A 14877-nucleotide genomic window follows, 5' to 3' on the forward strand; every position below is an offset into this window, starting at 1 on the left:
GTCTTTTTACCACATAATCTGACTTCTTTCTAAAGCCCAGCGTCTTATGTCTTAGGCCCAAAACCTAACATTCTTAGTCTATGGTATAATTTCTCTCAGGCCAACTGGGCATGGGGTAATGCTTAGAGCCCTGGATTTGGAGGCAGAGAACCTAAATTCAAACCTCAGTTTAATAGCTGTTACCTCAGGCAAGTCACTGAACTTCCCAGGGTGTCCTATTCTTTATCTGTCAGATGCGGGGATTGTATTGCATGATTTCTACTGGCTCTTTTAGCTGTGAATTCTCTGATTCTGTGGTTCTCTCTTTCTCTGTCCCCCTTCCCTCCTGGGAAACAGTTCCATCCAGAGTGCATCTCCAAGAGGCAGTCTCCCAGCACCACTGGTGCATCCCTTTCTCTGTGGATGGGCAGCCACCTCCCACCCTCACGTGGCGCTTCAATGGCCACTTGCTCAATGAAACCACCTTCATCTTCACGGAGTTCTTGGAACAGGCAGCCAACGAAACCATGAGGCATGGATGCCTACGACTTAACCAGCCCACACATGTCAACAATGGCAATTATACCCTGGAGGCCTCCAATCCTGGGGGGCGGGCCACTGACTCTGTGATAGTTTCCTTCATGGACAATCCTTTCCAGTTCAACCCTGAGGATCCCATTCCTGGTAGGCAGCCCTCCCAGAACCCACCATCCCCTGTGACACACACATAGACCTGTGATCTGACCAGGGAAGGGAGTCCAATATCTGGGAATAACCCCACCATGACCCCTCAGTCTTCCCTCAGAGACCTCTTCCTCAAGGTTTGGAATAGGAAAGGCTCTGACTAGTCCCTCTATTGTGTGCCCTGTCCAGGGAAGAGCACCCAGCAGTTCCGGCATCCCAACATGATGCAATGGAAAGAACATTGAATTGGGAGTCAGAGTTCTAGGTCCCCATTTCGCCATATCCACCACCTTCATCATCACTACAACCTGGCTAGGATGGGAGCCATGCACCTAGGTTCCAAGTCCCTGTATTATTGGGTTCCCTTTTTCCTTCTCTCACAGTAGCCCAGCAGAGAAGGGATAGAGATAACTATTCCATCCCCTGTTTTTTAACATTCCCTACTCCATTTCTGCTACCACTGTGATTCAGCTGGGAAATGACCTCTCTTCTCATTGTTCCTGCATTCATCCTTGAGATGAGCAGCATTCCTTATTCCTCTCTTATCTGTTGGGTGAGGGGATATAGGCTGGGGCTCACTAATGTTTCTCAACCCACTGACTCCTCTTTCCCCCTTTTTCATCTTTTCTCCTCTGCAGTTTCTTATTCCCCAGGAGGTAAGTATCACATCCCAATTTCCCCTGAGTCAGGAGAGCACATTTGGTCCCAATCTTCAGGGAAGGGTGGAGGGTAATGAGTGCATTGGTTATAGGGAACATTCAACCTCTTTTAGAGAAATGGGAAACTCAGCCTAGGAATGGGAACTGGGTTGAAGGTGGGGTACAGGGCTTGTCACTGTTTACGCTTCTCCATCTTTATACAGCAACCAATAGCACTTCTGGGGACCCTGTGGAGAAGAAAGAAGACCCATCTTTTGGGGTGAGAACAGAGACCAGGGTTGATTAGAGTTAGGAGAAGCTGGCTAAGACACAGAGGACTGCTAGCTACATGAGGGGGTTGGAGTCAAAGTCATTTGACTCAAAATAATAGACACATGTGCACGATGTCAATGTTCTCCAAGTCTCTGCCCTTCTCCCCTTCTACTGATAATTCCTCCTGTGTCAATAGAGTGGTTTCATAGAGACTGACTATACCCACTTAGGTCAAAGTTGTACCATTGGGGTTATTGGGAGAGAGAAGATAACATGATACCTGGGCCCCCATGAAATAGAGAGGAGAAGAGAGGGTAGGGCTTGGGAGACTCCAGCCATTGGGTCCTATTGGGAGGGGAGTCTGGAGAGATTAGGGGTCCTGAGAGCAACTTTTGACCCACTTGTGTCTAACCCTATCCTCCTCTCCTAGGTCTCAGTGGCAGTGGGCCTAGCTGTTTTTGCCTGCCTCTTTCTCTTTGTCCTGCTTCTTCTTCTCAACAAATGTGGCCGGAGAAGCAAATTTGGAATCAACCGTGAGCTAGAGGGTGGCCCTGGGCCGGATGATGTCTCTGTCTCCCTGTTATTCATTGTCTTTCATTGTGTCTCCACGTCTCTTTTGCTGCCTCTGTGTTTCTCCACAGTCTCGCTGAGCGTTGCTTGCCCTTCTGTATGTCCGTTTCTCAGCATCTCTTTGTTTATAAACCCCCTCTGGGCCATTTAGTTAATTTCACTCCTTCATTCAGCATCTTTTCATTTCTGTCCATCAAGTGTTTGGAAGCACTGTCTTGGTACCCCTCTGTGCCTCAGTTTCTTGATGTGTCTGTATCTCCATCTCTCTGTTTCTCTCCCTGACAGCATTTCTCTCTTCTTTTCTGTGTTTCTGTCTCTCTTGATACCCTGACTCTGCCCTGTGTGTGTGTTCTGGGGGCTGGGTTTGTGTATGTAGTGGGGGGGGGGAGGTTTAGTATTAGCAGCAGCAATAGCTACTAATTTGTGGCTGGATCAGAGTCAAGCACTAAGTGATTCTGGGAGACCTGGGGTCCTGAGGGAGGGAGGGGTGTCTGCAGTACCCGTGGGGGCCTGAGGCTAATCAGGAACTCAGCCAAGAGCAACCACCAGTGCCCCACCCTCCAGGTCTCCTTTATTCCTCTGTCTAGAGTGCCCCCAACTTTTAGAGTCTCAGGACCAATCCTGCATACTTTGAGATGCTCAGGTGTCTGTGCTAGGGGATAATGGGGTTGGATCTCTTGATTACTCTCCTAACCTTAATATGACCATGCACTTGGGGGTGGTGTCTGGACACTGGGGATGTGGAGGGGAAGATGAGATTGGGGCATGGTGATTGTCAGTTTTCTTCTGACTTGTCCCTAGGTCCTGCGGTGCTGGCCCCCGATGAAGGTCTGGCCATGTCCCTCCATTTCATGACTCTGGGAAACAGCTCCCTATCTCCTGAGGGAAAGGGATCCGGGCTACAGGGACACATCATTGAGAATCCACAATACTTCAGTGATGCCTGTAAGGGGGGATGGGGAAAGTGAGCCTTCATACTGGTGAGATGGTGGCCCTCATCACTCACTAGGGTTTAGCCTGGCAGCCATAGAACCCTCCTCAACCCAGCTCCTACTTTTCTGCCCATCCACCATGGTTAAACAGGCTAAAGAAATTCTGCCTTCAGACAGTCTACCAGTCAGTAATTTAGCAAAAAATATAAAATCATGCCTCCCATCCTAACATCATGAATTGCTAGATAGGAGGTGAATATTTTATGTATTTTCTGTTTTTAGTCCTGTCTGACTCTCCATGACCCCTTTTGGAGTTTTCTTGGCAAAGATATTGGAGTGGTTTGCCATTTTCTTCTCCAGCTCATTTTATAGATGAGGGAACTGAGGCAAGCAGGGTTAAGTGACTTACCCAGGCTCACACAGCTAAAAAGTATCTGAGGCTGGATTTGAATTCAGGTCTTGCCAACTCTAGGCCCAGTGCTCTATCCATTGTGTCACCTAGCTGCCCTGATGTAGGCCCTCATTTCTGCCTGACTGAAATACTATAAGAGTCACCTAACAGGTGTTTTTTTTTTTACTTCTACCATATCTTCCTTTTGTCCATCCTCCACGGGACTTCCAGAGTCATCTTTATGTTTGTCACAGCTATACTCAAAGATCTTAAATGACTTCCTATTGCCCATCAAGTAATTTAAACTCCTGATCCTACCATTAAGGCCTTCCATGATCCAACCTGCCCTCCACTCCACACATGTATGCTCTTGACAAAGTTCTTTGCTTTCTACATATATCCTGCTGTGTCTGACATTCGTCCTTTTGCGTTCATATATTTCCTCTATATCTGGAATGTGTCCCCTCCCTTTCTATCCCTGCATTTCTATCTTCAAAATCTGTGAAATCCAGCTGAAATGCTGCCTCCTCCAGAAAGCGTCCTCTGATGCCCCAGCCAGCCACAACCTTCTCCTCTCAGACTTCGTGCAGCATTTTTCAAGCACCTCGCAAATTCTTTTCTTTGTTACAAAACCACCATGTCCTTGGTCATCTTGTCCCCCTAATAATAATAATGATAATAGTAATATAATAGCCAGCATTTACATAGTGCTAGGTACCAGGCATTATGCTAAATGCCTTACAATTATTTTCTCATTGATCCTCACAACAACCCTGGAAGGCAGGCGCTATTACCATTATAATCTCCATTTTACAGATAAGGAAATGAAGCAGAGATTAAATGCTCTGGCCACTGCACTACCTAGCTGCCAATCTCTTTCCAAAACAGAAGTAGGAACTCAGAAAACCCAGGATTCCCATGTGCTGTAGGAGACCCATCTTATCACCTTGTCATCACTTGCTTTCCTTCTGGGAGATTGCTTAGGGGAGTGAGGGTGACAAGGACCCAGGCCAGCACTCACTGTGATTCATCTCTTTCACGTAGCTCTGTGAGAATAACCAGTTTGAGTCCCTAGTAAGCCACTTCCCTGGCACCAACCATCTCCAGTGTGTGTGTGTGTGTGTGTGTGTGTGTGTGTGTGTGTGTGTGTGTGTGTGTGTGTGTGTGTGTGTGTGTGTGATGACTGGGTCTTCCTCTGTTGCCAAGGCTGAAAGTGTAGGGGTTACCCACCAGCCCCTCTGATTGGTGTGAGAACTATGACCTGCTCTGTTCACAACTTGGGCTGGCTCACCCCTTAGGCCACCTGGTGGCCCCTACTCCTGGGGCCTCACCCTTGCATGGACACCCAATCTGCTTAGCCCATGGCAGATCAGAACTCCCAGGCCCAAGAGATCCACCACCCTCAGCCACCAGAAGCCAGGATTGAAGACCTGAACCACCAAAACTCAGCTTTCTTCCTTCTGCTCCTCTCCCATTTAAACTCACTGAACTCACCCTCAGGCTGAGCTTTCTCCTCAGGTATACTCCTGATAGGCTTTAACCTCCAAACTCACTGACACACACAAGCTGAGCACCCCCATCTCAAATACTGGTTCTTCTCCCTCTTTCCTGCTGCTGGCACACCCCGGCTGATCTCTAAGTAGCAAAAGGAGGCTACATACTAATTTTCTTCCCTAGTAGAATGCTATATCCCTAGCTCCTGACACTTCTCTGTAATATGAGATATTACATGGTGTCCGTGTTGATGTCTTATCCCCCGACTAGACTGTAAGTCGTTTGAAAGCAGAGATTTTGTCATCTCTAAATTTTGCGTCCTTTCCCTGTCTCCTCTCAGCCCCTTAGCTCTGTCCTCTACGCATAGTAAGCACTCAATAATTGTTGTTTTGCATTGTGTCACTGTCCCTGCTGCCCCCACCCCTAGGTGTCCATCACATTAAACGCAGAGACATTGTGCTCAAATGGGAGCTGGGAGAAGGTGCCTTTGGAAAGGTCTTCCTGGCTGAATGTCACAACCTGCTTCCGGAGCAGGACAAGATGCTTGTGGCTGTCAAGGTGAGCTCAGAGGGCTTCTGTGGGTGTTCCAGAGAGCCCAGTTCTATGGTTCTGGTTCTATTCCCTTTCAACCAGTGGAGACTGGGGACCTAATTACATTAGGCTGGCTGGTGGGGATGAGCATGATGCTGCCTCTGTGGGCAGACCCAAGACATAGGGTCTGAGGGTAGACTCATACCTGCCAGCCTGGGCCTTCACATCTACCCACCCTGTGCCACCCACACCAGGCCCTGAAGGAGGTGTCCGAGAGTGCCCGTCAGGACTTCCAGAGAGAGGCGGAGCTGCTGACTGTCCTACAGCACCAGCACATTGTTCGCTTTTTCGGAGTCTGCACAGAGGGCCGCCCACTGCTCATGGTCTTTGAGTACATGAAACATGGAGACCTGAACCGTTTTCTCAGGTGTGTAGCCCTCTGGGAGCCTGGCTGTACAGCCCCTAGACCTTACCTTTCCTGATCCCTCCAAAATCTTACTCCTTCCAGATCCTTCCCTATCTTCTTCTCCTCCACTTACCCTAAGGTTTGCTCATTCATTCATACAGTAAATTAGTACTGAGTCTACTGTGTTGAGTGCTGTGATAGATGTTGGATGAGAGTGTAAAGAAATATAGGATGCAGACTTTCCTTCAGGAATATGCAGCCTAGGTGCCATGCAAGGAGGTGCCTTGCATGCAGAGAAGGATGGTATGCTGCTAAGTAGTGAGAAGAGATCTGCAGTGATGGGGAGAGAGTATTTGCAAATACTTAGAGAATGAGGGACAAGTCCTTTTAGAAGGCAGGGGAGAGTTCAGGGAAGGATTGGCACTTTGATGGGAGCATGGGACACGTGAAGGAGGACAGGTCAGAGATGTAGTTTGGGGTCAGAGCATGACTGACCTAGAGGACCAGGCTAAGCAGTTTGGTGTCTCCCTGGCTGGCCTTTTCCAGACCATCTTTAGAGAAATGCTGATGCTCTAGTTGAGAAAAATTTGATACTTAGGATAAATTTCCTTTAAATTATATTTACTATAAAATGATGAATACATCAAGAATACTAATAATGTACAGTAGTTTGGGGGAGGGAGGGATGAGCTTTAATTATTTTTTTTTCAACTTCACCTCATCTATATCCTAAAGGGATTTCCATACTCACTTCTGCTAACATTTCTGAGTTCCACTGATATATTTCATGCCCAAAGTATTCAAAGGCCAGATAGTTCAACATATGTTATGGTAGATCATGGGGACTCACAAAAGGTTTCTGAGCAGAGGAGTAACCTGATCTAAAGGGTTCTTTTGAAGGATTACCCTGGAAGCTCTGTGAAGTGCTTTGAATATAGTAAGCACTGTATAAATGTTTGTTGGATTAAAGGGATTAGAAATTGGAGGTAGGGATTCCAGTTGGGAGGCTGCTAGATAGTCTAGGATATGAGTGATGAGGTCCTAGAGTAGTGGCCATAGAAGTGGTAAAGAAGAGACTGTTGGGAGAGGCATTCTGAAAGAGGACCCAGTAGGAGTTGATGACATTCGTTATGGGAAGTGAGAGAAGAGCCAAAGATAGCTCTAAGGTAGAGGTTCCCAAACTTGCTTGGCCTACCACCTCCTTTTAAAAAATTATTTAACACCCCTCTGGAAGTCTACTTTCTTCAACCTTTCAATTTTTATTTTAAATTTGCATCATTTCAAAAAAAATATACTATTTTTTTTCTTTCACATGATGCATCTTAAATTTAATAATTGCAAATTTGTAGGTTTTTCCTGCAATGGAATTTTGATGATTGATGCAATATTGCATTATGTAACTGTATAGTACTATATTGTAAACAAGTCATTACACCCACATATTCCTGCTGATGCATGCTAGACTTCCCCACAATGTTTGACACACTTGCCAGCCAACACTTGCTTGTTAAGACCTGTTAGTGGACTTGACCCCTGATCAGTTATAACTTGTATTTTGTGTGTTTATTCAGAAAATAATGTAATCACTGCAGCTTTAACTCTGTCACACAACAGATGAAATATGTACAAATGATTTTTTCAAATTTTTCTTCTCTTCTTTCCTTATGCTTCTACCACCCCCTTATTTTTATTCAATGCTTCCCAATTGCACCTGAGGCTATTATTGCCCCCCCACCTTGATCATTCCAGCACCCCCAGGTGGTGGTATTGCCCACTTTGGGAACCTCTGCAAAGTTTTTAATCCTGAACAACAAGGAGAATTCTATTTAATTCAATTCATCAAACATTTATTAAGAATTCACTGAGTCTAGGTGTCTAGGGCACTCTGCTAGATGGAGGCAAGAGAGGGAGATACAAAGTTTGAATGACTTGTGATTCTTGCCCTGGAGGAGCATATAGCCTAATAGGAGAACAGAATGATGACAATGATCATAACTAGCATTTATATAGTGGATTAAGGTTTGAAAAGGGCTGTACATATGTCATCTCATTTGATGCATACACAGAAGAGGATAATTCAAAAGAATACCTAGGGAAAGTATAAAACAAAATTGAAGGGGGTAGGATGATTGAGTAAGAGAAGGTAGTATTTGAATTGGGTTTTAAAGATTGGGAAGGAATTCAGGAGGATAAGAGAGAGAGGAAGGACATTTCCAGGCACAGCACAAAGCATGGGCAAAGGCATAGAGTTTTGAGAATAAAATGTGTGTTTGGGGAACAGAGAACTGTCTAATTTGGCTGAAGCACAAAATCTGAGAAGGGAGTAATATGAGATATGCTAGAAAGCTATGGTGGGGTCATTTTGCAGAAGGCCTTGGACGCAAAGGAATCTGCACATTCCTCAGAAGGCCATAGGGAGCCCTGGATGACTTTTGAGCAGAGGAATGACATGACCTTATTTTGGCATAAGAAAAATTATTTGGACAGCAGTGTAGACTATAAATGTAGTAGAAAAGAAAAAGTGGAAAGACTGCTTAAGGAGGTTTGTCCAGAAGGACTCCAGTCATGTAAATGGGAAGAAAACAAAAAAAGTGAAACTAATGTTATGTAATTATAATGATCAAGCTTGGTCATTTATAATTATAATGACTGAGAGAACAGAGAAAATATTTTTCCATCCATTGCAGAGGTGGGGGACTATGGGCATGAAATTGTGCGTATACTGTTAGATGTCAATAGCTAAATTTTTCTGAACTGTCTTTCTCCCTCTCTGTGTTTGAATCTTTGTCAGATGGGGTGGTTCCCTGAGCAGGAAAGGGAGGAGGGATTATTTGGAAATAAAGATAATGCCCAAACAAAAGGCATCAATGGAAATATTTATTCTTTTTAAAGAGGCTATTTTCCTAGACCAGACTAGCCGTCATGAAAGCCTAGGTTAGGACAGTGGTGATGAGGATAGATGGGATGGATGGATGTGAGACCTTTGGCAGAGGTGAGTAGGCCTGGTAACCGAATGGATTTGAGAAGTGAGGGCAGAGGAAAAGCAGGTAAAAAAAAATCAAAGATCATTATAAAATTCTCAACACAGGAGACAAGGTAAATGGCACTTCCCTAGCCAGAGACTGTTGAAGGAGGAAGTGGGTTTAGGGGGAAGGATCGTAGACCTGGTTTTGGACATGTTGAGTTTGAATAGCCAGGTGGGAAAAGTAAGAAGAAATAAGGAAGTGAGGAGGGGAGCAGGATGGAGGGTAGGGGTGAAGACGATGAATGTGGATTCTGAGATGCTGAGTTTGAAGGGGACATCGTCCCCCATCCCCTACATTCTCCTCTAGGCTTCTACTCTTGAAACTTTTTCCAAGCTGAGGAATGAACTCCATCTCTCCATTCCTCCCAATCTGTACATCCCATCCTTGGGACCAGCTGCTCCACTCAGACCATTTCTGGTCTTAAATTCTGTTCCATTTGGTTCTTTTATATCCTCCCCACCTCAGAAATGTCAGTCTTTTTAGTAAGCTCAGACTCATCTGTACTCTTCTCCTCCAAGGATGGGGAACCTGCAGCCTTGAGGCCACATGTGGTCCCCTAGGTCCTCAAGTGTGGCTCTTTGACTGAATCCAAACGTCACAGAACAAATCCCCTTAATAAAAGGATTTGTTCTATAAAACTTGAACTCAGTCAAAAGGCCATACCCAAGGATCTAGAAGGCCACATGTGGCCTTGGAGGCCACAGGTTCCCCACCCCTGTGACTAGTCCTTCACCTCCAATAGACACTTCCCTTTCCCTCACCTCCTCCAGGACTCTGTTTCTGTTAGTATCCCTCATCTTTCTTCTAAGAACAACCACTTTTCCTTCCACTCAGTCTTTATCTAACCCCCAAGTTCAGTTAGAGGGTGGGGGTTGGAGAAAAGCTGATTCTCCCTTAGGCCAGACCCCCCCCCCCCCACAATCAGGGTGTAAGTCCCTCCTTCAGGAGCTAGACCAAGATGCCTGAGGGGTTAAGCCTAAGACTCCCTGTGGCTGGGATTTCTGTTTTCTCCTCTTCTGTCCCTGATCTTTCCCATCTGTTGCTCCAAAGTCTAGGCACTTGTAAATCTGTATCCCCCTTTTTCCTCCTAGATGGGAGCCTTCCCTTCCATTCCCCTGATCAGCCCTAGGTGTCTTCTGCCAGCTCACATGTGTCTCCTCCTCTCTCCCTGAACTCACTAATCTTCCTTTCCCACCCAGGTCTCATGGGCCAGATGCCAAGATACTGGCCAATGGGGTAGGCACGGCTCCTGGGCCCCTAGGCCTGGGGCAGCTACTGGCTGTGGCGGGTCAGGTGGCTGCTGGGATGGTCTACCTGGCTAGCCTTCACTTTGTGCACCGAGATCTGGCCACCAGGAACTGCCTGGTGGGCCAGGGGCTTGTGGTCAAGATTGGAGACTTTGGCATGAGCCGAGACATCTATAGCACTGACTACTACCGGGTAAGGGTCCCAAGGCCACTTCTGGAGGCCTGTTCTTTACATACCCCACCAGCTCAGCCAGGTCCTCAGACCCTCCCTCCCCCTCCAGTTTTGGTTATGCTGAGTCCCCAAAGCAGCAAATTGGCAGTATGACTTGGCTCAAATAATTTACCCTCCCTAGGCCCCAGTTCCAATCTGTGCAAAGAGATTTGAGGATGTTTAAGGTCACTTTCAGCTTGGATGGGTTGGATTTCATGACCCCAGAGTCTTTCTGACAGGACATAGAGAAGGAGGGCCATACTCATTCCATACATTGTTTATGTGAAATTTGCTTGTGGTCTCTTAGTGAAAAACAACTCGCTTTTGCCTCTCCCCAAAATAGTAGAGCCCCAAAGGCAGGGGCTCTGAACTAGAACTCCAGGGTTTTTCAGGAGGTTAATGTGGATTCCTGGGTCAGATGAAAGACTGGGGGGGGGGGGGGGTGGAGGGTTGAAGGAGGAAAGACAGAGAATGGTGGTGATGGAGGGGGGGGACGACAAGACTGCTCTTTTGGACCCAGTGAAGGAGCAGAGTAGCTGGGGCGGGGCGGGGGGGGGGGGGAGAGTGCAGGGAAGATGCTTTTGTCTCTTTTCTCTCCATGTGGAGGGAAGCTTCATCATTTTTTCCCTTTTAGCTCTGGCCTAGGGACCAGCATCTATATTTAATGATTGGGTGTGGGTGGGGGATCTTTGGGGCAGGGGAATCACTTAGTACTTGGCGTCCCCCAGACTTTCCATGCCCCTCCTCACCCACATACTCAGACATGGAAAGACCCTCTCTGGCACTGGAGAAACACAGTAACTCACTTCTGGGTACTTTAAAGTGTACTAAGGGCTATCCTCACAACCCTGTGAAGGAGCTAATGCCAGTCTCACCCCCATTTCATTGATGACAAAACTGAGTCTCAGAAAGGTAGAATAACTTGCCCAAGTCAGGAAGTGGCAAAGCTGAGATTTGAATCTTGGCTCCAAGTGATTTCCACTAAATTTGTTGATCCCTCCCATTGTTCTAAGACTGGCCTCTCTCAGGCCCTAGGTTTCATGAGTGGGGCTTCTCCCACCTGCTTCAAAGTATTTTGGCAGGAAATGGGGCTTGCTCTCCGGCCAAGTGCTCTGGAGGGAGGAGGCCCAAGTGACTGGTGTTTCACCCAAAGGTGGGAGGCCGCACGATGCTACCAATCCGATGGATGCCTCCAGAGAGCATCCTCTATCGGAAGTTCACCACGGAAAGTGACGTCTGGAGCTTTGGTGTCCTGCTCTGGGAGATCTTCACTTATGGCAAACAGCCCTGGTACCAGCTCTCCAACACTGAGGTAGTTGGAGTCCAATCTCCATTACATTTCCTGGGTCCTTAGCCTTCTCCTCCCACCTTCCACTCCTCACCCCAACTCTCTCTCCACTTGAACCTGGGTCAACTCTAACCGTCCCCCCCCCGCTCCATCTTCACTATCCTGGTCCCATCCCTTGCCAGCTGATATTGACTTTGCCCTTACAATCAATCAACCAAATATTTATTAATTACCTGTTATGGACAGGGTATATAAGCACAAAGAATTAAGCAATCCCTACACACAAGAAACTTGTTTTAATGGGAGAGATGATAGTTTGATTGAAAACGAGATGGACAGTGGTTAAACTACAGAAAAGACCACCTAAACTGGCATAACAGGGTGTCCTGGGCTCTGAAGAGCAGATTCTGGGGAAAGGAGGAGGGCATCGATGTTAATGTATGTACATTATGCATGTTAATATAGGCATATTAATATATGCAGCCTAAATAAAAAGTGAAGAACTACAGAGTATCTATAAATACGTATTATTAAGGTAGCTATCAAATACAAAGTAGTTTGGTAGAGGCAGCACTAACATTTGGGGTGAGCAGGAAACAAGAAAGCAGTCTTGTTTCAGGAATTTCGGGACTCAGGAAAAAGGGGGTGTTGGAGTTGTACAGCCCACATCAATCAAAGGCAATTCCAGGACCCCTAAGCTGACTCTCTATACCTCGGGGCATAGGAATATAGCCAGCTGCTCATTCCAGCCCCCTAAGTCCTTAGCTCTGGCATCAGCTCCTCCCCCTGAGTCTGGGAACTCTTGGAGTCAGCTCAGGACCCTCCCCCTTTCCCCAGAATCTGCTCTCCAGAGCCCAGGACACTCTCCTATACTAATTTACCCTCTTGGGTAGTCTTTTCTGTAGTTTAACCGTTGTCCTTCTTGTTATAAAGCATGCTTCATTTCCTTCCTTTCCCCAGGGAGGTGGGGAGAGGGGATGTCCTAAAGAGCCCCCTTATACCCTTGGCCTTCTCTAGTCCATTTCCCTTATCTCTCCTCTCCTTCCCATTAGTCCCTCCCCCTCTTCCCCACCCCCACTCCTTTTCTTCTCTCAGTCTGAGTCTCTATGGCCCCGAAGTCCAGATCATGGACTTCTCTTAATGACTCCGAGCATTTTATAGACCTTAGCTTTCCTTCCTATTTATAGAGACAAGGGGCAGTGGTAGGGACTGGGGTTAGACCATCAGAAGGACAGTCTGGTCTTACATCACCTTCCCATTAGTTCCTCCCCTCTGCCCCACTCCCACCCCCTTTCTTCTCCCAGTCTGAATTTCTATGGCGCCTAAATCTAGATCAGGGGTGAGGAGGACACATGTGGCCTCGAGGCTACAGGTTTCCCACCCCTGATCCTGGTCATAGGCTTCTCTTAACAACCTTCCAACCATTTTATAGACCCTAGATTTAGTTTTCCTTCCTATTTATCAAGACAAGAGGAACTGAGGTTAGACCATCAGAAGGACAGTCCTGTCCAACATCCCCTATGACCGACCTTAGCCCACCAGCTAAGCAAAGTGATAAGGACCCAGGTATCCAGCCTGCCAGCTCAGCTTCCTGCCTTCCCCCACCTCCTGGCTCCCAGCTGTCAGTTCCCATTTCTTCTCCTAATGCAGTTGGCTCCCTGGGGGCTGGAGAGGCAGTGGGAGGGGGTTATAGATTTTAATTTTCTCAAGCACAGAGAGATGGAATGGAATTAGTCTCGGTTTCTCTGTGTCTCTTCCCCCACCCCTACCCCGTCTCCACACCCCCATTCTCTCTTGGGCTGTAACCCAAGGAGGCTCCTGCCCCCTCCTTGATCCTTCCCCTTTCCCTCCTCCCTCATCCCCATCCCTTTCTCCCTTCTTCATATACTGTCCTGCCCTAATCTCTTCATCCTGCAGTCTTCCTTCCATCCTGCCTGCTGCAATTCTAACCCATTTTCTTTGCATTTTAGGGAAGGCAAATTCCCCACAGAAGAGTGAGAAAGGGATATAGGCAAGGGGCACATTTCCCTGTCTCTCTGATCTCTCTATCTCTCATTCCAATACCTCCTGCCTTCTTTCCACAGTCTAACTGCCCTCCTTTTTCCTTCTTCTAGGGGGTAGGGTGGAGAGGCCATTGAAAGAACTCACCCCACCAAGCTGCTAAGACTAATGAACCTTCTCCTCTCCTGCCCACTTGGAAAGTCCATCCATGAGTGCTACCCCTTATTAGTCCATTGCTAACTTTCTGTAGCTTCCCCTAATCCAGCCACTAAAAATCTAACAAGTTGGTCTGCAAACCCTCTCTGCCCCTACACATGCCTCCCCTCACACCCTGGAGGTACTTCTGAGTCTAGCCTCACTTCCTCTTGCTGCAGCCTCACTCTGTTTCATAGAATTTCAGACTTGGAAAGGACCTTAGTATAGCCCCATGGATGTGGGAAGGAGTTGAGGCCCAGAGAAGAATTTACCCCAAATCATGGGAACCCAACCTGAGCCTCGTACTTCTCTGGGTCAGGCCTCTTCTCACAACACCTTACTTCTTTCTCCAGGCAATCGAGTGCATCACTCAGGGCAGGGAACTGGAGAGGCCCCGAGCCTGTCCCCCTGAGGTGTATGCCATCATGCGGGGCTGCTGGCAGAGAGAACCCCAGCAACGCCACAGCATCAAGGACATTCACGCCCGGCTCCAGGCCCTTATCAAGGCACCTCCTGTCTACCTGGACATCCTGGGCTAGCCCTGAAGATCAGGCCTCAAAAGCCTTAGGGGCAACCAACCTTGCTCACTCTCACTACCACCGCCACCCTTATTATTACCACCCATGGGTGATCTCAAAGCATCTTTAACTCATCTTTAGCCCAGGAGCCCATGAGGAATTAGGGAGGGGGGTTGGGACAAGGGTAGGGGGGAAGTATTTGTATGCTACTCAAATGGCACAGTGACTCAATATATTTATTGTCCCTTCCACTGTCTCTTTCTATCTTGCCTTGGGGGCAGGGAGGGCAGAGGAAGGGATGGGATGGGGATGCCTGTGGTCCTGGCATAGGACCTTCCTTCCAGTGAGGGAGAAGAGCCTTCCTTGGCTCCCAATGTCAACTCATCCTCCTTCTCCTTGTCTGTTCCCACCCTAATCAAATCCCATGTCTCCCCTCCTGCTTTTGAAGAAGCCACATAAAGGTTTGGGCAGGGGTTGCATCTCTGATATCTAG

General features: G+C 47.4%; 1 protein-coding gene across 1 annotated transcript in view; it reads left to right on the forward strand.

The window, feature by feature from the left end:
• NTRK1 (neurotrophic receptor tyrosine kinase 1) overlaps positions 1-14633 on the forward strand; it is a 40711-nt gene extending 26078 nt beyond the window's left edge. The window contains exons 8-17 of the mRNA XM_072647282.1: positions 337-663; positions 1302-1319; positions 1526-1581; positions 2005-2107; positions 2946-3089; positions 5389-5519; positions 5747-5919; positions 10124-10364; positions 11536-11694; positions 14220-14633. Coding sequence (XP_072503383.1) covers positions 337-663; positions 1302-1319; positions 1526-1581; positions 2005-2107; positions 2946-3089; positions 5389-5519; positions 5747-5919; positions 10124-10364; positions 11536-11694; positions 14220-14405 — 1538 coding nt within the window. The 3' untranslated portion in view covers positions 14406-14633. The remainder of the gene's footprint in view (positions 1-336; positions 664-1301; positions 1320-1525; positions 1582-2004; positions 2108-2945; positions 3090-5388; positions 5520-5746; positions 5920-10123; positions 10365-11535; positions 11695-14219) is intronic.
• The last annotated feature ends 244 nt before the right edge of the window (positions 14634-14877 follow it).

The sequence above is a fragment of the Notamacropus eugenii genome, chromosome 2 (assembly GCF_028372415.1).
Source record: "Notamacropus eugenii isolate mMacEug1 chromosome 2, mMacEug1.pri_v2, whole genome shotgun sequence".
NCBI classification, from domain to species: domain Eukaryota; kingdom Metazoa; phylum Chordata; class Mammalia; order Diprotodontia; family Macropodidae; genus Notamacropus; species Notamacropus eugenii.